The 23,729-nt window shown below is 53.0% G+C and overlaps 1 protein-coding gene across 2 annotated transcripts in view; it reads left to right on the top strand.

The window, feature by feature from the left end:
• The first annotated feature begins 309 nt into the window (after window positions 1–309).
• Window positions 310–23,729, top strand: part of Slc6a9 (solute carrier family 6 member 9) — a 34,180-nt gene continuing 10,760 nt past the window's right edge. Inside the window, exons 1-5 of one of the 2 annotated variants that reach the window (XM_027399017.2) lie at window positions 310–548; window positions 7,831–7,936; window positions 20,932–21,088; window positions 21,660–21,791; window positions 22,192–22,462. In XM_027399017.2, the coding sequence (XP_027254818.1) occupies window positions 7,907–7,936; window positions 20,932–21,088; window positions 21,660–21,791; window positions 22,192–22,462 (590 nt within the window). In that variant the 5' untranslated portion in view covers window positions 310–548; window positions 7,831–7,906. The remainder of the gene's footprint in view (window positions 549–7,830; window positions 7,937–20,931; window positions 21,089–21,659; window positions 21,792–22,191; window positions 22,463–23,729) is intronic. The other variant, XM_027399018.2, reaches the window with a different exon arrangement.

The following is a 23,729-nucleotide window of genomic DNA, read 5'->3' as shown; positions in this document are numbered from 1 at the left end:
CGGGCTAACTGCAGCCCCAGCCCCCCAAAGCGCCCCAGGCCTTCTGGCTTCGTTCCAAGCCTAGCCCGCAGGGGAGGACATCTGCTCTTTCCAAGGGTCCCAGCCGAAAGGCAGCGAGTCCGGGAAGAAGAAGGGGACTCCTTTGCCGAGTCCCACTCCCAGGGGTTCGTGAGGATCAATCATCTGAAAGCTAGAGCCACTTGTAATTTTATTCCCTGGTAGGAGGAGCCTGAGTTGTCGGCACGCGGGAGGGAGGAGATGGGACCAGGGCGGGGGAGGGCGGCCAGGGGAGCCGCTCAGGGAGGGGAGGGACTTGGCTAGGTTTCTCAAGCCTTCTTCACTCTCCAAACTTTCACCAAACTCTTAGCCCCCGCCTCCCCGAAACCAAAACACAACAAGCTCTGGAGGAGCTGCAAGCAACGCGGCGGGGCGGGTGGACTGGCGGCTGCAGACAGCCTCGGGAGGCTGATGCAACTTTCCCTTTAAGAAAGCCACCTGGGCGCACCGCGGTGCGGACCCAGCCAGCCTGGGCCGGGGGCTGCAGTATGGTAAGAGAGCTGGGGGAAGGGGGCTCTGCGGCCCGCGCCTTGGTCTGCCCTGCCGTGATTCTGGGCGTTTCTGTGACTCTGGGAGGCTGAGCCCCAGGACCAGCGTGTGGATGTGTGTGCGGTGCGTGGATGCGATAGCGTATTCTTGCGGGCATCTGTGGCTAAGAGTGTGAGTGTTAGCACCGGGATGTCTGTCGTGCCGCGAAGGTCAGGGTAGGTGCGCGAGTCTGTGTGTCATCGCTGTCACCAAGGAGCTAAAGCAGACGGGAAGGGGGTGCTTTCGGAATGGGGGGGGGAGCTGCGTGCCGACGCCGGCTCGGTCGGGGGTGGCTGGCGCGGGGCTGTGCGCGCAGCGCCGGAACCGGAGTGTCTTCGGTCCGTCTGGGGCGCCAGTGGGTCTGCGCGGGGAGCCGGCGTTGGGGTCTCTGCCCGGCGTGCAGCCTCTTGCCCCACCTCCTCTCCTAGCTGTCCTGGCTACCTATCTAGCCGCCCCAGCCGGCGGCCTCCCTAATCTGCCCGCCCACTCGCTCGCCGGGTGCTGGTTCCCGCGCGTCCGTGGTTCCTGAGAAGCAGCGCGGAAGAGCCCCAGCGCTCCCCGGCTCTCTTTTGTCCGCGACTCGCGTGGCTGCGGCCGTGGGAAGAGACTGCAGGCGGGGAGTGGTTTTGGGGGGCTGCTCCTTGGGGACGGTGGGGGGAAATCCGCGCCCTGCCACTCTAGCCTTCCTTCTGGGCGCGCCTGGGGCGAGTGCGGGCGGCCACAGGTGAGGCCTGGGTTCCCGCAGCTCCGGGGCGTGTGCCCCCCCAGCCCGCGCCCCGCAGCAGGCAGCCACGCACGGGCGGGAGTAGAGGCCGGCGAGCCGGGAGGGGGCTCGCCCGCAGACCCGGGAGGGGCCGAGGCCAGGCGGGGGCGGGGCAAGGGGGCGGGGACCTCGGCACCCCGGTACTTTTCCACCGCGGGGGGCGGGGCGGCCTCCTCCACGCCAGCTGAGAGGCGCACACGTGGTGGCTGATGTAACGCCGCCCCCCAACACACCTTACACCCTGATTAAAGCTGGCCGGTCTCATTTCGAGGAAGTAGGTACTCCGGGCGGTGCCGCGGTTCCAAAAGCGACCGCACCCCACACTGCCCGCCCGCCCCGGGCCTTGGAGTCGTGGCCCGGCCGCTACTTAAAGGGGCCGCACCCCCTCTCGGGCCTGCTTTCCTCAGGCCACGCCCCTCGCGAATCGCTCTTAAAGGAGCTGCATACCCACCCAACGGTCTGACAGCTCCCTCACAAAGCCTGTTCTATTCCTTTTTTTTTTTTTTTCCTTTTGGTTTTTTTTTTTGAGACAGGGTTTCTCTGTGTTTCCTTGGCTACTCTGGAACTTGCTCTATAGAACAGGCTGGCCTTGAACTCAGAGATCTGCCTGCCTCTGCCTCCTGAATGCTGGCATTAAAGGTGTGTGCCACCACTGCCAGCCCTCCGGTTCTGTTTCTTTATTGAAGCAAGTCTGAGGCTATGACCGCTAGAAGATAAAGGATAAGAGGCAAAGAACGGGGAAAAAGAGCTTAGAGAGGCAAAAGAGAGTAGGCGGTGATAGAACCTTTTCTAGGGACCAGGGAACGCTGAGCATGCCAGAGTGTTTCCAAAGACCTCAGAGAAAATGCTGCCTTACTCATCTTAAGTTCAGCCGGACTGCAGTGGTACAGCTCTCATCTCAGGACGCAGAAAAATCACACCTCTGACCTGGCAGAGCTCTCCAGCTAGAGGGGGACTCACTTGGCCACAAGCAAGCATGCTGCTCTTGTGACCAGCATGCTAATCAGTACCCTGCTGTCATGAGGGGGGCACTGTGGAAAGGTTGACCTCAGCAGAGGATGCAGGAAGGCTTCATGAAGACAATGGTGTAGGGACAAGTTTTGAAGAAGTAGGTAGACGATGTACAGGTGAAAACTGGGGACTGAGAGGCAGGAGGCAGACGCTCCTGAGACGGCTGGAGTGTCATGTTAAGCAGATGGCAGCAAAGTGGCTGGCTTGGGGCCCGGTACAGGATACATTATGCGCCCAACACTGTTCTGACACAGCTTCCATGCTACTGAGTAGTGACTCTACCTCCCACCCAAACTGAAGTACCTGAGGTCAGGGAGACCTGTTGCCTTCAAGTCACTAGTTCTTGGTTCACATGGGCCCCTAAAATTGGTCCGCCTGGGGGCTGGAAAAATGGTTCAGCTGTTAAGAATGCACACTGGGCCTGGATAGATGGTTATGAGCGCTAGCTGCTCTTCCAGAAGACCCGAGCCTAGTTCCCAGCACACGTCAGGAGGTTCACAATCGTTTGTCACTCCATCTTCAGGGACTGTAATGTTCTCCGTAAGCACACACCCTGTCTCTACTGCACCCCTAGGTGGGTACACTTACACACACACACACACACACACACACACACACACACACACTTTAAAAAGCCAGGCAGTGGTGGCACATGCCTTTAATCCGGGCACTCAGGAGGCAGAGGCAGGCAGATCTCTGAGTTTGAGACCAGTGTCACCTACAGAGTGAGTTCCAGGTCAGCCAGGGATACACAAAGAAACCCTGTTTCAAAAAACAAAAACAAATTAAAAAATAAATCCTCAAACAGACAAACAAAAAACTCTGTATACTGTGCTTGCAGAGAACTCAGGGGTTCCCAGCACCCACGCTGTGGGGCTCAAAGCCCCCTGTAACTGCAGCTCCAGGGGATCTGACGCCTTCCCTGTACTCACGTGCGCATACTCACACACGTGCACACAATTAAGAATAAAAATAAATACATTTTTTAATTGGCCCACCTGACTGCTTCCTGGTAACTATGAAACCAGGAGCTTTCACATGGACACATTAATATGCAAAAACCCTTACTGCCTTTGAAAAGAAAAAGTCCATTTGACAATCCCATTTGGGGAGGAGGAAAGTCACAAGTAGTAAAGGGCTCTGTGACCCTGTCAGTATCAGCCTTGGTGGCTCACACACAGCCCAGTCAGTTTGTCCACTTCGGACCCCTCCCCTCTCCAGATCTGCAGTAACACCAGTCTTCTTGTCCCTTGGGCTGCTACCAGCTTCCTCTCATTGCACCAGCAGCATGCAGAGACCCTCCATTTTCTCTCCAGTTCATCACCAAGTTCCATTTTGTTACTGTCTAAATTACTCTCTCATTGGGGTCCTTTTCCATGCACCATCATCAACTTCATGATCCAAGCCCCTTCCTCTCTGTCCTGGCTCATCTGATTCCTAGTTGAGAACGTCTCTTCCCCAATTGCTTCTGTGTTTTCTCTGCATTATAGCGAGCAATTCATATTCTCTCTCTTTTTAATAGTTAATTGTGTGTGTGTGTGTGTGTGTGTGTGTGTGTACCTGAGCATGTGTACGTACACCACATGTGTGTAGTGCCCAAGGAGGTGGGATCCCTGGGACTGAAGTTACAGATGGTTGTGAGTCACTGAGAATCGAACTCAGGTCCTTTGAAAGAACAGCTAGTACTCTTAACCACTGAGCCATGTCTCCAGCCTCTTGGTTATTTTTGTTGTTGCTGTAGTTTGCTTTTTTGGTTTGTTTGTTTTGTTTTTCAAGACAGATTTTCTCTGTGTAGCCCTGGCTGTCCTGGAATTCACTCTGTAGACCAGGCTGGCCTCTAACTCAGAGATCCACCTGCCTCTCTAGTGCTGGGATTAAATATGCGTGCCACCACTCCTAGCTGACTCTTGTGTTTTGTTTTGAAATAGTGTCTTCCTATATTGCCCAGGCTAGTCTCATACTTGTGGGTGCAGCTGATCCTGCCTTCTTAGCTTCCTGAGTACCTGAGACTATAGGCAGGCACCACTACATCCAAGGAGTGGTGCTTTCACAGTGCCCCTTCCAGCAATCCATTCTCCTCCCAGTTGGTCTAATGCTTAAAAGCCTTTAATAGTCACCAATGACTTCAGGACTAAGATGGATATCCAGACCCCAAAGGTCCTTGCCCTGCTTATCTATCCATTTTGTCTTTCTCTTTGGCAACCAGAGCTTGGCCGGTTTCATTTTCTCCAGTCACCTCTGCCCTCTTCTTCCCTTCTTTACCATTGCCAATTGTCCTTTTGCCCAGAGAAGCCTCCCAGACTGTCACCTGCTATACAGTGCATATATAAAGTTTTCTCCAGTGCACTGTTTATCTCCATCTGTAATTATTTAGTTTGACATCCTCCCTGCCAACCCCACCTCCACCCTTGCCATACAACTATTTAGGATGTAGGAAGGCAGAGAGATCTTTGTGTTCTTGGTGCCTAGCTCAGGTCTGGCCCAGAGCAGACTTGCAATAAATATTTGTGGAACAAAAATGAATGTAATTTAATTGTAGCCAACTTTAAAATGCCCGCTAAACAGTTCAGGCCATATCCTGTTGGATGTGTAAAACCCTAGGAGGTAATTGAAGCTTTAGGGTTTTGGGAAGATTAATGGATGGGAAGAGAAGAAAATGGGGAGAACTTCTAATAGACAGAAATTGGGCAGAGATCCCCTAGAGTTAACAAGGGAGTCATAACTAGCCGAATCCTCCAGCTTGAGAAAAGTCAGACTCAAAGAGGTCAGATAACACTGGGAATTGTAAGTAGTGAGTACCTGAGGCCAAGTCCAGCCCAGGTCTATTAGATCCCAGAGCTGAAGTCTTCACTATACTCTCAAGTGACCCTGACCTGTTATTTGTTAGTGTTGCTCCGTGTATGGGTTGGAACAGATCTGGGGGCTGGGTATTTCAGGTCTTTGGACCTAGATGAGGGCCTGGCACACTATAGGCATTTGATGGACACTTAATTTTTCCCCTAGTTCTATGAATTCAACCTAGATGGATCCAACCCAGGGCCCCCAGCCTGCTTGCTAGTCAAGTACTACCACTGACTTGTACCCCCTAGTACTCCGTTAAATCCTTTTGAATGGACGGATAGGGCCATTTCCCAGAAATAGTAAAAGCGGGAGAGCCACCCTGCTTCACACCACCTCATTCTCCTGGTGCAGATCCTAAGTAGTCTCATCCTTGCTAGTGCAGGGAGGTCAAGGGCTGCTTTTGGAGTCTGTACTCAGTATTCCAGTGACTGCCTGGGTGTGATCTGAGATGTCAGTTGTAAAAGTTGCCTCAAGCCTTCCAGGCTAGGCATTGACCTCTCTGCAAACTGCAAGAGATGCTTCAGTGTATCCTGGTGAGAATACGCTGTAGATGCAGACCTAGAATGTTCTTAGTTTACTGAGCTGTCCAGAGGACCCAACTTCTAGGAGGTGGCTCATCATAACACAGCCTGCCACGATGGCTTATCTTTGTCATTATTGGTTCTTGACAGAAAAAAGGCAACTTTGGGAAGTCAGACCTACCTGCTGAAGGGTTCAGGGATTGAAGGGAATGAAGGTATGATTGCCTCTTGAAGGGCACAGTCCTCTTGTGACCATAGCAGGACTTCTTTAAGAAAATACCTTTGAGAGGTAGAATCCAGCCCTGGTCACTGTCTGGTTACTTTCCTCTTATCCCTGCCCAGAGAAGAGGAAACCAAGTGGCTAGGACAAAGGACCCAATGAATCAGGACCTGATTTGTATAAGTAAACAGTGGCTTACCTTTCCTCCAGACTTTGACTTCCTGTGGGTGAGAGGTGGCCCTTGGTAGGTGGCTGTTGGTTACACGAGTGATTCTGAATAGACTTTAGAGTGGAAATTATCAGTGGTAGAGCCAAATCTTCCCTGGGACCAGGCCCCGTGAAGGTTGAACCACATAGTCCACCTAACCCTGGGTCTTCCCCTCGTGACGGAGCTCTTCAAGGCTCTCTAAGTTTGATCCCTCCTGAGACCTGTTCTGTCCACATCTGGCACTGATGCGTGAGCTTTGCCATGTGGCTCACTCCTCCCACTTTTCCCTCCTCCTCTCCAGCTCACCTGCTGACCACATGGCTCTTAGATGCTTCCTGTACAATCCCAGGTTGACAAGAACCTCATTCCAGGACCTCTGACTCACCAGTTCCCCTTTATTGTGGCTCAGCCTATATACAATATCTGGCCACTGTGCTAGGACATAGGCCCAAAGGGGTAAAGGAAACTCAATCCCGAGCCCTTAGGTAACTACTGACTTGGGGTCACCAAATATGTGCGACGTGATAAGAACACTAGTACAAATTGGTACAAAGCAGAAAGCAGAAGCTGTTGCTCGCTCTGCTGGAGCAGTGTTGGGAAGGACCACAGAAGGGGGTGCCATTTAGGCCCAGTGCCAAAGGACTTGCAGACTTTCACTTGGTACAACTGGAGGACTGTGTTGTAAAAGCAGGAGGTGTGACTACATCTGGTGTGTCCTGCATGACCAGTGACACAGCAACAAGTCCAGCCATCCTGGAGCCCAAGCTGAACGGCACTAGGATCGGGCAGGGGGCTTGTGGTTGCTTGGCTGGGGAGTGCCCACTGATCCAAGCTGACACCCCTCCCCTCCTGGGGAAAGGTTGCAGCCATTCACACAGATGATGAAGGACTTGGACCCCATCCCAGCTCTGTGTTCATTTTTTATCTTTTATAGGATTGGGCATCTGGAGAGTCAAAAATAGACCTTTGCCCATTGGGACAGGAAGCCTAGAGAATAAGGGATCTGGGGGGAGGGTTGAGAAGGCAGCTAGGAAAGGGCTGGATCTCAGGGTCACTCAAAAGGGAGCAGGATGCCGAATGGTCTGGTGGAGGGAGTGGGTACAGAGAGAGGGATGTTAGGTTATGTTAGAATCCGGCCTCTGCTCAGATCAGACCTCAGTATCTGCAGTGGCCTCCTTCCACAGATACCCACCGGCTCCATACTGGGACAGTATTTGGAGTCACCAGCTAACAGACATCCTGGGTCCTCTCACCTGGGAAGGCCACTCTGGGTATTGGTACTATATCACACTCCTTTTCCCCTTCCCTGCTTCCTGCCTGAGAATGGCTTGGGCTGTGAAACCATCCTCATCCTCAGAAAGTTTATGAAGAGACTCTGACTTCTGCCATGTGAACTCATCTTCCTTACTTCAGAGCCCCTGTCTCCAGTGCCAGGACCTGAATTGTCAGAGACCCTACTATTCTGTTGGTTTTCTGTGTGTCTGTCCATGGCATTAGCAACCTTTCTAATAAACTTGTTACTTCCTGGCAATCCCTCTCAGTGTCCTTACCCATCCACTCCTCGACTCCCAAAGGAAAAAAACAACAACAACAACAACAAAAACTCTCACATATTACTTGTTCTAGAGAGCCAGAGGGCCTGCCTGGTCTAGAGCCTTACCTCACTCTGTTTCCTCCACAGCTCTTGAGGCCTGTTGCCTGAAAGCAGAATCTCCAAGTGTGATCCAGGTCTCCAGATCCACCACCCCACTGCCACCATGGTAGGAAAAGGTGCCAAAGGAATGTTGGTGAGTACAGGGGCCAGACTTTAGGGAGGAAGGGGTATCTGTCATAAACACTGCCCTGTGAGATACCCTGCTAGCTGCTTGTCTTGACAGGGGGGCCTAAGAGGTTCCACAGGGCTGGGGTTGGCACCACCATGACTCCCAAGTGCCAGGACTGCCCCAGGCCTGGGCAAGTAGCCCCTTACCCAGCAGATTAGACAGCACCAGTCTCTAAGCCTGCAGCTGGGCCAGTTCTCCCATAAGCCCAGCAAAAGCCTGCAGGGAGCAGAGGGCATCTGTCTCATCCTGGTCATAAGAGATCTTGTAGAGTAGACACAGGTTGTCCTGTTGAGAGGACAGTAGGACACCTGTGACTGTACCCCATGTCCACCCAATGTTGGGCATGCTCAGACCTGTCCAGTTTTCCCCGCTTCGCTAAGGCCTTCTCACTGCAGGAAGGAACAAATGCCTTGCTAGGATTTTCAGATAACTCCACTCATCTACATCCCTAGACACAGCCCTTCTTTTGCCCTTGATTTTAGAGTTCAGGAAAGGTGCCAGTGAGGCCCTTCAAAAACAGGGGCCTATGTTAAGCCCCTCCCACCCCCACCTTTCTGAGATAGAGTTACACTGTACAGCTCTGGGTGTATATGTAGACTTGCCATGTAAATGAGATCTGCCTGCTTCTGCCTCCCAAATGCTAGGAGTAAAGGCTCAGGTCCTTTCTCCAGCCCCGACCAGAACTTCCAGCTCCCAATCCCAGACTCAGCCCCTCATGCCTGCTCTAAGGTAAACCCCTTCTTTCAGAGTGGGCCTGAACATGTGCAGCCATGCTTAGCCCTGCCTCACATTCTTGAGGAAGAAGCACAACTCACTGATGGACGAGGCAGGGTGCCACTGACTGGATGCAGGAGCCAGAAGAAAGTTGTAGATCCTATCCCACGTGCTAGGCTGTATGTTCCCCCCTGGGATCTTGTTTCAAGGAGAAGGCAAACTGGGCAGTTGCTGAAATGGAAGCCAGTGACAGAAGATAGCCCCTCTTTCACCAGTCCCCACCCCATCTGCTTTCTTTATTCAGTGAAAGACTGACTGGCTTCAGATCTCTACTGAGCCCTCTCCAAATTAATTCTGTCTCTCACCAAAGATTTCTGTGATTCCAGGGCTCTGGCCTGGGGGAACAGATTGTGAGAGGGTTCAGATCCTTTCTCTAGCTCTGTTCAAAGCCTTCAGATGCCAGTCCTTGGCCCAGTCCCTCAGGCTTGTTCTAGAGTTACCCCTTCCTGTTGGAATGGGTTCGAACAGATAAAGCTGTTCGAGGTGTACCTGCACCAACCTGAAATCAGGGCTCTCAGGAACGAACACAGATGGGAGATCACATTTGTTAGGGTGGATTCTGTATTAAGACCCAAAGAGGAACTGACCTTTCCTCTGAGATGTCTTAGGCTGTTGTAGGCTCAGGTAGGATATGGGGTATGGTTCTACCTCCTGCTGTGGAGATTCTGAGCCACAGGAAACCCTCTGAACATTCCCTGGCTGTTCCTTTTCTCTGGTATGACCCTGGAAAGTCTAGGTAGGCAGGAGAGGTGGGGAACCCATGTGGGCAGCCCAGAGACGTGGCAGCCCATAAGGTCCCGCAATCCCTGCCCCAACTGAGCTAAGCTTCCGGGACCCTGTTCTTTTCTGGCCAGCCAGGCCAGTCTGTCTGTGGGAGGGAATGCTGCCTTGGGACTCCCATTCCCAGCACTAGGATGTGCCTAAAGATAGCTGAGGCTTGCTTTCTTCAGTGTCCTCTGCCCTTTGGCTTTTACCCATCGCTGTGTTTGAGGCTCATAGCATCTGTCCCATGGGCACCCCCCTGTAGATGCTCTGAGATTTATTCCTGCCTCCGTTCAGTTCCGCTGATGACCTTGGGCTACTCTATTCTTGGGTCTGTTTGGAGCAGATGCTGCCTCCTCCAGTGTTTGTCTCTAGGATACAGCCTGAGAGGTGTCTTGGGCAGCCGGCCCCTGCCAAGCCCCATTTCTGCTCTCTAAGTCAGCACCTCTTGGGTGTTTGTTTTCCTAAGACCAAGTGGATGAGCTGAGGAAGTCCCTTGCCAAAATGACTCTTCTTAGGATGCTCAGGGAGGTCAGAAGAGAGGATGATGAGGGCTGTGTGTGTAAGCTGATGGCCCTCGGATCATCAATTCTCTGTAGAAGTATCGCTCCCTTTGCGCCCTGCCATGTAGAGAGCTGATAGGTGATTCCCTACTATGATGTCCTCGTTTCTATCATCCTTTGTCCCAGGTCTGAGCATGAGGACCTGGGCCACTCAGGTCTCTTCACTGTCAATAGACACTCTGTGTTATCCTTGGTACTTCTGCCTGGCCTCTGGAGCAGGTGTCTCATGGAGAGGCAAGTCACCGCCTAGCACGTGCCCAGGCCCACATGCCTGCTGCACGTGTCTCTCTCCCCACTTTTAGCCCAGATGGTCTCTGCCAGGCCAGCTCAGCTGCCTTCCTTACGGCTCAGTGGCTCCTAGGACAGGGCCGCAAGAGAACCCAGCTGGCCAGGGTGCCTCGAAGCAGGGGAGCAGCTGGGATGCTTGGGGCCACTAGGGGTGGGTGAGGTGGTCCTCCTATGAAGGCCTAGAGTCTCTGTACATGTGTGGGGCAGGGCTGGGTCTCCAAGGACAGAAAGTGGAGGAGGACAGCCTAAGTCAGGCAATGTGAGCACCACTGCCTCAGTTTTAGCCCTACCATCTTACACTGTTTCCATGTTGGCCGTCACAGGTAGGGCCATCTCCCTACCCATGTGTTGAGCCTTACTTCTTCCCATGTGTAACACACTGGTTGCCTCTGCCACTGGGAAGCCTCATAACAAATAACAGAATCACTTAACACCAGGGTCCTTGGTGCCAGAGCTTCTAACTCCCAGAAGACTCTGCAAGTGCCACAGGCCACCTGGGGCTGCCCCACCCTGACCCGTTCACTTGTGTTTTGGCATGAGGGTTTGGATACCTCCTGCCTGCAGCATCTACACAGGCCCTGGCACACAGTGGATACTGGCTCACCAAGCCTAGTCTTGGCATTTAGCAAGTGCTCAACTAGTACAGGCTTGGCACACAATGGGAGATCACCAAGCAGAAGGCTTGGCACACATTGGGCACTCCCTTGGTAAAGGGCCTGACAGGGTTGGGTATAAGTCTCAGCATGTAGCCAATGCCTAGCTAGTATAGACTTAGCACATGTTGAGTGTTCCCCTTAGCACAGGGCTTGCTACCCAGTGGGCACTCATGGAGCATAGTGCCAGGTACACAGTGGGTACCTAACCATATCTGGTCCTTTCCTAGATCAGGATTTGGCATGCACAGGTTATTCACTTAGTGCAAGACCTCATACCCCACACACAGTAGTTCACTTGGCATGGGCTGACACAGAGTTCCCAGCATTGGACAAGGCACATAGTAGGCACTCTTCCAGCAGAACCAGGGAACACAGTGGGTGCTTTTCTAGTACACATCTGGCACATGATATAGATTCTTTAGGCCTTGGACTTGGCACACAGTAGATACTCTGCTATTGCAGGTCCTAGCATACACTGAGTGCCTTCCTAACACACTGCGCATAGTGAGTTCTTTCTTAGTATACACCTGGATCACAGTGTATTTTCTTTCAGCATTTCACTTAGCGCTCAGTGGGCCCTCTGCTGACACAGGCTGTGGCACAGAGTACCTGCTTTCCTAGCATAGGGTGTGACACATGCAAGAAGTCTCTTAGCTCAGAAACTACATGTGCTATAGGGAAGCTCCCTCCTGGCCAGAACAGGCTAGGCGACGACCTTCCACTGGTCCCAGGTGTGCAAGGGCTAACCCTGTAAAATGGACTGTCCAGATCCAGAGGGAAAAGGGCTTCTCTATGCTTGTCCCTCCCTCTTCTCTCTCATCTTCCTTGTAGCCCATCTACTCAGCCTTATAGCCTTACCTCCTCTCATACACTAGCTTCCCACACCCCAGCATGCTCAGTCCCAGCTCAGCAGGACCTTCTCTCCAGAGCCACAGAGGACAACAAGGCCCCTAGACTCCTTGCCCCCCTGGAAGCATGCCCACTCTTATTAAGAAAAGTCAGAGGCTGGGGCTGGGGGAGTCGGCTTCCTTAAGTGGGGATGGAGCAGCTGGATCCCACTAATGAGGCCTCATTACAGCCAGGGCCCAGCTGGGTTGCTGCCTCCTGTCCCCATGGCCAGAGCCAGGGAAAGCCATCCAGCCAGGGCCGCCTGTTCTGGGCACCCAGCCCAGCGCAGGGCAGCCAGAGCCCAGAGCCCACCCTGGGTGGAAGTGAGCATTTGGGCATCATGGGTGACTGGGCCTTCCCGGAGCCAATGGCCCAGCCAGGGCCTTGGCCCTCAGTCTGTGCCTGTAGGAAGTAAGGGAGTGTCTAGAGACCCGACTCCATGACACAGACCCAGTGAGCAGCTGAGTCAGTAGGGTCTGAAGATACTTAGGAGACTTACTCAAGCAAGGCCTCCACAAAGTGGAGAAAAGAATGCTGACTTCATGGGAGGTATGAAGTGTTTAGGCAGAGCCTGGCTTATAATGAGCACCTACTATGTATTGTCTGTTAGTGCTCACACTAGCTGGCCTCAATGTGTATACACATTTATTCCATCTTAGAGAAGCAGAAACTGAAACCAGACAATTGAGCAAGTCGCCTAAGGTTATATTTGGTGAGAGACTGGACATCTGGGGTTTGAACTTAGGCCTGCCTGATTTTTTTTTTTAAGGTTTTATTTTTTAAATCATGTATCATGGTCGGGGGTGGGGTGGGGTGGGCAGTATGTGTATGAGAGTACAGGAGCCTGTGGAGGCCAGAAGAGGGGGTTGAATCCCCTGGAGCTAGAGTTGTAGGTACATGCGAGTCACCTGATGTAGGTGCTGGGAACCAAAGTTGGTCCCCTCTTAGAGCAGTATGCACTAAACCACTGAGCCATCTCTCCAGTCCCAGATTCTGTGCCATTTTTTTTTTTTACCCCAAACAATATTGCCCCATGAGGTCACACTTAGAAACCTCCAGGAGAGCTGTCCTTACACCACAATTCATTCATGTCTCTATTTGTCAGGTATTTTAAGAGCCCACTGTGTGCCAGGCCTTTGCTGTCTTCTTCGTAGGTCTCCAGAGGGATGTGCACCCTCTCAGCTCTAGAACACTGGTGCGCCTACCTTCCTAAGTCTCCTGGCTTATGGTGTCTGGGTACCAGTGAGGGACTGACCAATGAGTGTGGTCTCAGAGAAGAGCAATTGGATGGGTCACATGGTGGGGGCTGACACACAGATCTCTCTCAGAACTGGATATGGCACACGGTCGGCATCTAACGCAGGTCAGGTGCGTACTTCCATCCACCACAGTCATGAGATGTTGCCAGAATTACCCAGCCTACACCTCAGATGCCAGGCAGTGCAGCTCAGATCCCCACAGGGCCTTATCTTATACCTGCCTCCCTTTGTCTGGACTCTGTAGTGACCACAGTCTTGGGCAGTGCTGTTTTTCTCTAGACAGATAATGGCACAGTCACTAGGTCATGGTCACATTCTTCTGTGGAAACACGACATCAATTTGGTTGGATGGGAAATCTTCAGTTCACCAGAAACAGTTGCAGCCCTGGGACCCGGTATCTTCGAGTCTTCACCACTTGCTCACTCTAAATACTCTGTTTGCTGTGGACTGTGCCCTCCACCTTCCGGTCCCACCGCCATCAGTGGTACCTATAGGGACAAAGCCCATCACTTATCTGTAGCCACCTGCCCTTCCAGGAGCCCACGAGCGAGTGCCCAGCTTGCAGGCTCAGCTCTGGCCAGCTCTTTGAAGAAATAAGCTGTGTCCTTTGCTCATGCTGTGTGTGTATGTGTAAAAGTCCAATCCCTATGCATGTGCACGTGTGTGTGTGTGTGTGTGTGTGTGTGTGTGTGTGTGTGTGTGTGTGTGTGTGTGTGTGTTCTAGTAACTTGCTGAAAACAAGGGAATAACACAGCCAACCCCATGCCTCCTACTCCAGCTCTACAGCACCCGCGCTGGGCTGCAAAGGGACTGGCCGGAGGGGGAGGACCAGAGGGGGGGGTAGGCAGAGCTTCGGGAGGAGATGAGGTGAAAGTAATTGCTGCTGCCCAGCCCGGCAGTGGGAGAGGCAGGGGATGTGTCGTCAGTGTCGCGCGCGCTGGAGCTGGCAGAGGTGTGAATGAGAGTGGAGACTGGCGTGCGTGCTGCCAGTGCTTGTCCCGGGATGGCTGCAGCTCGTGGACCTGTGGCCACCTCTTCCCCAGAACAGGTCAGTCACCTTCCAGAAGGTCAAGGCCCCCTCCTTGATGCCAGGCAGGCTTGGTGGCTAGGCTGGTGGTGGAGCAGGGGACTACGTGGTCTGTGCCAGGAGGGGCAGGCACAGCCAGTGAGCAAGACAGACACCAGCCAAAGTGACCCAGAAAGTTGTGACTGCAAAAGAGTGCAGGAAGAGTTAGCTGCATGGTGGGGGTGAGAGGGAGGAGAGTGGGGGTGTTGGGGCTCCCCCAGCCCAAGGACCTGCTGAGAATCTGCTCTAAGTATCAAAGCTGCATTGTCCTAGCTCCCGGGGAGACGGGCCGGAGGTGCCCAGGAATTGTACTAATCAATACAGCCTCATTGTCTGTGCCACGGCAGTTACTCCTATGGGGAGAGAGGCTGTGGGGGACAGGGAGTGTGGTACATGGGCTCAGTGGTGAGAGCTGGGGGAAGGGTACAGGCAGAAGTCTCTGCTGGGAGAAGAGAGACACTTTGGAGCATTTGCCAATGTTCAGGGCAAGAGTCTGTGTGGAGTGGGAACTGGGTATCTCAGCCTTGTAAGCTGAGGCTGAGCACGGATGATAGGCACAGTACAGCTGATGGCAGTGAGCGTGAGGGGAGCAGGAAGGCTACTCTTCTCCCCTGTAGGACATCCTGACTTGACCTTCTGCAGGCAGGAGAAGGAATGTCCTCTAAGGTCATGCAGGCTGATTTTGGAAGAAGCATTATGTAGGCTGTTCTCAAACTTCAGGACTGCTTAGAGCCAAGGAACCAGGGCCACTTCCCAGAGTACCATCCTGCTGCCAACTGATGAGGCAGAGGCTGCCCACAGCTGCCTCTTCCACGCTGCTGGGCTTCTCCAGGCAGGAAGGTGAGGGCATGGGCAGGGCCCACCCGCATCCTCTTATCACTCTCCCCAGGACCTAAAGCAGAGCCTGGCATGCCTAGGGTGCCAGTCTTCTGCCTGCTGACTGCAAAACTGGCAGGTCACTCTCTGTCAATTAGGACTTTGTAATGAGCCAGTGTCAGGTACATCCCAACCCTCTTACCTGCATACAAGGGCCTGGCCTCTGCAGGCACCTAAAAGGGGTCCTGGGAGGAGCCTAGCATTGTTCTGAGCATCCTTCTGAGCAGAAGGATACTCAGAACACTGGAGACCATGCAGATGGGCCAGGTTTTACCATCTCTGTCCCCTCTGTCTGGCCAGCCTCTGGCCAGGCTGTCTTATACCTGGGTGATTGAGGCCAGAGACCAGGCCTGTGGTTGAGTGTCTCTGGTCCCACTTGATGTCCTGCAGGTGAAGGAGGGAAGCCTGCACTTGCACAGGTGCTGCCTGAGAACCACTGTTCCATGAGGTAGGGATAGCATACAGGAGAACAAGAGCAGAAGGGTTCCTCGGGGTGGTGTGGGGTCTCCTGAGGCAGCCAGTGTGGACTATAATAGCTGCCCTGCCTTGGTTTCCTGCTGGGGCTCCGAGCAAGTTGCTTGTGATCTGATTTGGTTCCAAGTCAGTTTGAGATGTGAGGTCTTGCCTGCTCTCCTCCGTTGAGTTTGTTTTGGACAGACTTCATCCCATGAGCAAACCCTGGGGCCAGAGAGTCCCGAACAAGAAGCCTGCTGGGTCCCAGCGGGGCCAGCCTGCCAGGGCAGCTACAGAGTTCTTCCATATCCATGGAGCGCAGACGGAGGGAGTTCACAATTCACAAAAATATCCACTGAACACTGACCTGGGAGGGTGGGAGTCCCCAGCCAGAGAAGCAGCGTAGTTTGGGTGCCGGGGCCGGGCTTCTGTGTCCATATGAGGAAGAAATGAGGGGCTCCTGCATTATGTTGGCCAGGCTTCCATCAGGGCTGGGCCTGCATGCTACTACCTGATGCTGTTCTGGATTTCCATGTAAAACTTTGTTTTTAAAGCCAGGTGTGGTGGCTCACACCTGTAATCCTAACACCCAGGAGACCAAGGCAAGTTCATTGTGAGTTTGAGACAACCTGGACTACAGAGTGAAAGCTTAAAAAAAAAAATCTAAAAAACTGGCAGGCACTAATGGGAGGTGGGGAGATAGTCAGAAATAGTTGAGCTGGGGCTGGTGAGATGGCTCAGTGTGCAAAAGTACTTACTAATGACTTGAGTTTGGCCCCTGGATCCCACAGTGGAAGAGGAGAACCAATTCCTGAAAGTTCTCCTCTGACCTCTACATGCACACTGTGGCAGACACACACACGCACACACACACACACACACTCACACTCACATACACTACTGTAATGATACAAAAACAAAGTTTTTCTTATGTTTTGTTTTAAAGAAATGGCTGAATTACAGGTGAGGTAGAACCAAGGAACATTGGTAGACCGAGGGAGGCTGCCTGGGTTATAGACCATCAGGCTACAGTGGCTGCCCAGTCTATTCTCTGGTTCCCTAGATAGGGACACTGAGATACCCATGGTAGAAGGGACTTGCCCCGGGCTGCTAAGGAACAGGTTCTAGAATACCTGGTTCCTAACCTCATATTTCCTGTCTTGGCCAAGCCCAGGGCAGAGTGGGAGATACTGATTCCAATAACTCTTCCAGCAAATAAGCAGGGCAGAGGTCTATGTGAAGGACTTACATAAGTGACTCAGCTTGGCGAGGCTCAGCCAGTCAGCCAGGTGCAGACAGTGCGAATGGGGGTTGTTCATCTAAGAAAGATCACAGTTCTGGTGTGAGGATGGCCAGTTCTGAGTGAGGGAGTGTTTGATGAGTGTGTGTACACGTGTACATACGTGTGTGTGTGTGTGTGTGTGTGTGTGTGTGTGTGTGTGTGTGTGTGTGTATGGTGGCAGTCAGGTGTCCCCTCTCTAATGTGGGAAGAAAGCTCTCAAGCGTGCATACTGCCCAGGCTGAGAGAGCTTAGGTACCCGGAAAGGTACCCTTTCCTGAAGAACCACCCACTCCGGCCATGGCAGCGGTCTCTCAGAGAGCTGTGAGGAGGGGTGGCAGGGCACAGGCAGGAGAGTCAGAGGAATTCGTGTGTCACATCACAAGGGGAATCTGCTCCAGTGGTCTCGTTCCCCACTAAGCTGTGAGCAGGTGAGAGAGGAAGGGCATCAAGGGGCCGCCAGGGTGGCATGTGGTAGGCAGGACAAGACTGGAACTCGGCCAGTTCAAGTTCTTAGGCAGCCAGGCAGCCGGTCTGGGTCAAATCATGAGCACAAAGGGGTTCTTTCGTAGACATTTCAGAGCCAATGGAATGGTTAATATTAGTGACAAAGCAGGTCAAGAAAAACAAGGGTCTTAAAATAGGAAAGACGATGTGAGGAGGACAAGAAATTATGCAACATTGAAAACATGGAGCTGGGCTTACCCTGTGGTGAAGGGTTTGCTGAGCATTCATGAGGCCCTAGTTCAATCCACAGCAAATACATGTGTGCACAAGCACACACACACACACACACACACACACACACACACGGGTGGGGGTACTTCCTGAAGCGGCTGGTTGGGACATGAAGGACTCTCTGGAGGAGCTGGACGAAGAACAGACTTGGAGCCCTTAAGAAGCCCCTGCAGGTGGGGCGTTGGTGGCGCACGCCTTTAATCCCAGCACTCGGGAGGCAGAGGCAGAGGCAGGCGGATCTCTGTGAGTTCGAGGTCAGCCTGGTCTCCAGAGCGAGTGCCAGGATAGGCTCCAAAGCTACACAGAGAAACCGTGTCTCCAAAAAAAAAAAAAAAAAAAAAAAAAAAGAAGAAGAAGAAAAGAAGCCCCTGCAGAAGGGAGGGCTTCCTGTCTGCTGAGGATTTAGACCATCTAGCTACTTGAGTTACCATCTACCCAGAATGGAGATCAGGGGCCAATAGTGAATGAGGTTCTCCACATCAGCTCAACCATGCCACTGGGTGGACAAGAGAAGGGGCACCCTGCCTTCAGGGAGCCCTAATTTCATCAGTAACTTCTTGCCAGTGCCTAGTGACAGGCCTCAGTCTGGCTCCTAACCTGGGGCATCAGCTTCCTTCAGTACGTGCTTGGTGGAATAAGTTAGCACATGGCTCACTGGTATATGGGCTCAGTGGTGTTTGTCTTGTTAGCTAAACCCTAGCTTTTGAGGACTGACTGGAGGAGCCTGTGGCACATGGCTGGGGGGCTTTACCACCTGCCCCTCTTCTGTCCCCCTCTGCCAGGAAAAGAGTAGAATTTAGGGATTCAAATATGGTCCTGCTATATGTGGTTGGAGAGGCCAGGGGTTCGATCTCATGGTCCTGGCCAGGAGAGAGGCTTTGAACTTCAAGCTTGGGAAAGATGGGTGTCTCTTGGGGGCCTTGCCCTTTTCTTGCCCATGGGGCCATCTTGGACCCTCAGTTATCCCTTTTACAGCTGGAACTGCTACCCTGTGACCCCACCCATGGACTCTGGAGCTGCCACAGTCCTGCATTGTGTTCCTAAGTAAACAAGCCTAGGACAGAATAAAAGTGTTATTGTAGGGCCAACGGATAGGAGCCCTATGTGGCTGGTGTTTGTTTGGGTGCAGATAAGTCACCCCAAGCAGGCCCCATACCCTTCAAAGCATGGGCCCCTGGCCCTTTGGTATAGAAACCCCTTCCCCAAAGAAAGTACCTTAGAGGTGATAATGTAGGATGCTATAGGGGTGTGTCGGAGAGGGCATACGGAAGCTGGCACCACCATCTCCCATAGCACAGTGTGCCCTTCACCAGCAAGCCTGGCCTGGACCTCACCCTGCCTTTCCTTACAACTTTGAGGAAGTCCTTTTTTGTGATAATACTAAAGTTGCATATAGGATGATGTGTGTTCTTTTGTTGTTTGTTTTGTTTCGTTTTGTTTTTCGAGACAGGGTTTCTCTGTGTATAATAGCTTTGGCTGTCCAGGAACTCTCTTTGTAGACCAGGTTGGCCTCAAACTTACAGAGATCCTCCTGCCTCTGCATCTCTAGTGCTGGGATTAACAACGACAAGTACCACCCTGCCTGGCGATGTGTGTTCTTTTCTTTTTTCTTTTTTTGAGACAGGGTTTCTCTGTGGCTTTGGAGGCTGTCCTGGAACTAGCTCTTGTAGACCAGGCTGGTCTCGAACTCACAGAGATCCGCCTGCCTCTGCCTCCCGAGGGCTGGGATTAAAGGTGTGCACCATCAACGCCCTCGATGTGTGTTCTTACTTCATTGATGTCTTCTAGACCTACTTTATTTCCAACTGAGTTGCTGTTGCCTGACATATAATAGGGGACCTGTAAATCTTGACATTTTATGGATGAATGAATGAATGAATGAATGGATGCAGATACCGTCAGCCTGCTAGTTTGCCCTGGGTGCTCTAGGAAGGAGTCCTCCTCCCTAATTCCTGTAGTCTCCTTTGAGGATGTGAAGGGCAACACATCTGAGCTGAACTGGATACACGGGATAGTCCTCCCCACCGATGGTGTTCACCCACCAGGCATGTGTGCTCCCTAGATCTGAATTCCTCACAGGCCTTTCCAAAGGTACTGGGGCCCTAGTGAAGCCACTCAGGTTTGTCTACCAATGTCAAGGTCTGATAGTGTGTCAGAGCGCCAGGCTACCTTGCTAGTCATTGGCCAGACTAGCAGTTCATTGGCTGCTGAACTTGAAGATGTCACTTTCACACGATACTCAGCGTCATGTCATGTCTCATGGCCACACTGCTCCAACCTTGATCCAAGTGTCCTTTAGAAGAACTTCTCCTGTCAGGGTTATAGCTCATGTCTGGGAAGCTGTTGTTGACGTACAAGTACTCTGTATTTCTCTGCTAGTAACTCTCAGGGTCCTTGTATCTCTTTAATGACACTCTCAGGCCCCACCAACTCTGTATCTGATGGTGGTTGATTCCCACTCATAGCAGGAGGGGGCTGGGAGAAGAGTGGCCTAGAGAAGGGGCACACACCGAGGGACTTGTAGAGGTAGGTCTACATCCGAAGTCGGGATGCCTCATGGAATCCTCGGTGGGCCCTGGACAGCCTCACCCAGCACTTCCCGCAGGCAGGCCCGGGATTGATCTGTGAGCCTCCCTCTTGTGAGACCCTTCTCTGGAGCCACCTCTGTTTCCTCTAGCAAAGTCTGTCCTCAAAGTTTGGCATGGTGCCTACGACTCTGATCTCCTATGCTAACGCATAGCCCAGCATCAGCAGCTCAAGTCAGCTTCCCCAGGGCCCTCCCTTGAGTTCCACAGTGTCCTGCTCAGGTCTGGCCAAGCCTAGCTGCAGCATCCCCTCTCCCACCCAGCCCTGCTCACCCCTGTGCCCCCAGGAAGAAGCCTTCACTAGGGAGAAGTCTAGCCACCGACTGCCCATGGGCAGCGTGCTTAGCCTGGCGATGTGGTAGGCGGTGGGTGGGGGGTAGCTGTCTGGACACAGGCCTCTTTGTGCCCAGCTTGACTTGGCTGCTTGGTATGAGGCTCAGCTGCTCCGAGGTCCTTAGCCTGAGAGGAAAGGCATGGTTTTAGAGGGGTAAGGGGGCTCTTGGCTCAGGTTCCCTCTTCAGAGTCCCTTTCGTGCTGTTAACAGTTCCTCAGGTGGGCTGTTGTACCTGGCAGAGAGGGCCAGACACCATCTGGCAGCTGTGTGTCTCTTTCTCTCCTGCCAGGCCTGCCCTCAACTCCTGCCAGCAGAGAGGAAGCCCTAGTATGTGGTGGGGTGACATGGTGGTCCAAAGAAAACCCACTGGGGGAGACTTAGGGCCAGACATGGGCACTAATGCCTTACTAATGGTGGCTTCTTTCCTGTCCCCGCAGAATGGTGCTGTGCCCAGCGAGGCCACCAAGAAGGACCAGAACCTCACACGGGGCAACTGGGGCAACCAGATCGAGTTTGTACTGACGAGCGTGGGCTATGCCGTGGGCCTGGGCAATGTCTGGCGCTTCCCATACCTCTGCTATCGCAACGGGGGAGGTACCCAGTGGGCACAGGGCAGGGACCACCCACTTGGGTAGAGCCTACCACCAGGGCTTGGGCCACTGTCTCCCTGGCACAGACACCACTCCAGGAAGAAGATGACCTCTAGCCCTGGTCTTTGCCCTATCCCTGCTTAGGCATATTTTGCCTACAGCGCAGGCCACCCTCAGACCCCAGCAGCCTGATCCTGCTATCCTGCTCCTTGAAGGCTAGGAGACGTAGAGAAAAGGCTGGAAATTCCTGGGTTCCCTGTCTTAGCTTCCGATGTTTCAGCAGCCCTCCAGATGGTGCAGAGCTATTTGAGGAACCTCAGTGATTTCTTGTGAAATCAATTGGTTAAACCATCAAATCCTACCCCAACATGGCAGTTTGGGGGCTGGATTTTCTCCAGAGCAGACTTCCTGGGAGCCTCTGTCAAGTTCAAAGCCAGGCTGTGGGGAGTGTGCGTCAGCCCAGGTTGCTGTCGCAGCACTAGTGAAACACAGAGGTGTACTGTGGCTTCCGAGAAGGAAACCTGGGGAGGTATTCCCCAAGCCCACCCTGAGCCTGACCTCTCCCTGCATGCCAGGTGCCTTCATGTTCCCTTACTTCATCATGCTGATCTTCTGCGGGATCCCTCTCTTCTTCATGGAGCTGTCCTTCGGCCAGTTTGCAAGCCAGGGGTGCCTGGGGGTCTGGAGGATCAGCCCCATGTTCAAAGGTGAGGTCCTGGTGGGGTGTGTACATGTTTATATGTGCATGTGCGTGTGTGTGGGGGGGGTGTGCATACACATACCACACACACACACACACACACACACACAGAGGCCGGCTTGTCCATCTGTACAAACATGAATAGCCCCTGTGGAGTGTCAGTGCTGACCCGAGCCTGACATCAATGGCCAAGACCGTAGATACATGCTGGGCTTTCTATTCACTTGGCCCCATCCTTCCCTCCTGCCACGTATATACACAAAACTCCTTTCGTCCGCTGACTCATCAAGGCCTGACCCCTCCCTTCTGTAGCTCTCCATCGAAGACTGAGTCTTGGGCCTTTAGGAACTGTTAACCTTCACTAGATAAGTCAGGCTCCTCCTTCAGTGCTCACCCTGCTTCTCCAGGAGTGGGCTATGGCATGATGGTGGTGTCCACATACATCGGCATCTACTACAATGTGGTCATCTGCATCGCCTTCTACTACTTCTTCTCGTCCATGACGCACGTGCTGCCCTGGGCTTACTGCAATAACCCCTGGAACACCCCTGACTGTGCCGGTGTGCTGGATGCTTCCAACCTCACCAATGGCTCCCAGTCCACTGCCCTGTCTGGCAACCTCTCTCACCTGTTCAACCACACCCTGCACAGGACCAGCCCCAGCGAGGAGTACTGGAGGTGAGGCTCCTGGCAGACACAGGATCAGGGGGACCTGGTAGCAGCCCTCAGCTATCCCTGTCCCCATCAGGCAGCTGTGCCTGGGTCGTCTGTACCTAGTGCCTACTGCCCAGGGGGTCTAAGTGGGTAAGATGGCAGACTACAGAGGGCCATGGAAGACTGGAAGGTGACCTGGGAATCCTTACAGATTCCCAGGGCTGGAAGTCTTAAGTCCCCAGAGGCCAGTCAGGGTGTGTGTGTGAAGGGGTAACGTGTTAGGGAGAACAGCATGAGTGAGGGTCCCAGAGGACCAGAGGTTATTCTCAAAGCTGTGGGAGCCTACTCCTTTGAAGACTAACGAGGATGGAGGGATCTTGTGGGCTTTGAGGTGGCCTTGAAGGGGCACTGTGTTGATAGAGAACTAACAAGAATTAAACTTCTACTTCATACTGCAAAAGAAAAGGAGCCATGGACATTCACTACATCAGGGATGCCAGGACAGCCAGACCCATTCTGTTCAGAGGTGACAAAGAGACCAGGGTCTCTGGGCCTGCTGAAGGGAGGCTGCTGCTGGAGGTGTTGGGATCACCTTGTCCCAACTGGCAGATAGAGGGCACAGTAGGGCATTCTTCCTACATCTCACTGGAGAGTCCCGGGGCAGAGGATCTTTGGACGTGGAAAGTAGGCCTCTTCTATTCATTCTACAAACTTCTGTGGCATCTGCTCTAAAGGCCCTGTGTGCCTGTGGCAGATGTCAAACGGTCCCGAGCCTCTGCCCCAAGAAATCCAGTCTGTGGGTAGTGGTGACTTGTGTGAGATGGGGACAAGACGAAGTGATCATAGTTGTCCAGAAACGGGAGGAGAGAGAGAGAGAGAGAGAGAGAGAGAGAGAGAGAGAGAGAGAGAGAGAGAAGTAGAGGGGTTGGGAGGCATGGGGATAGTAAGCAGAGGCCAAACAGAGACTAGGAGCAAGTGGGACAGTGAAAAGAGACAGGAAGGGCAGGCATACGTCACATGGTAGCCTCAAAGTTTGACACTTTCCCTGTTGTGTGATGGAGGCCAAAGATGAGGTGCACAAGGAGAGGCATCCTGAAGTTGAGCAGGTCCTCTAGGTCCAGTGCTGAAAGTGCAGGCTCCAAAGAAGCAGCTGTGGGAGAGGCCAGTTTCAGAGAGGAGACAGGAGAGAGAGAGCAAGACAGAGCTCCCTCCCAGTCAGAGGTAACTGTCCGTCATTCAGGCTGTGCTGTGCACTGGGCAGCTTGACCAAGACGGAAAGGCAGAAGATGAA

This window comes from Cricetulus griseus, chromosome 2, assembly GCF_003668045.3.
Source record: "Cricetulus griseus strain 17A/GY chromosome 2, alternate assembly CriGri-PICRH-1.0, whole genome shotgun sequence".
NCBI lineage: Eukaryota > Metazoa > Chordata > Mammalia > Rodentia > Cricetidae > Cricetulus > Cricetulus griseus.
This window is presented reverse-complemented; position numbering and strand designations above follow the sequence as displayed.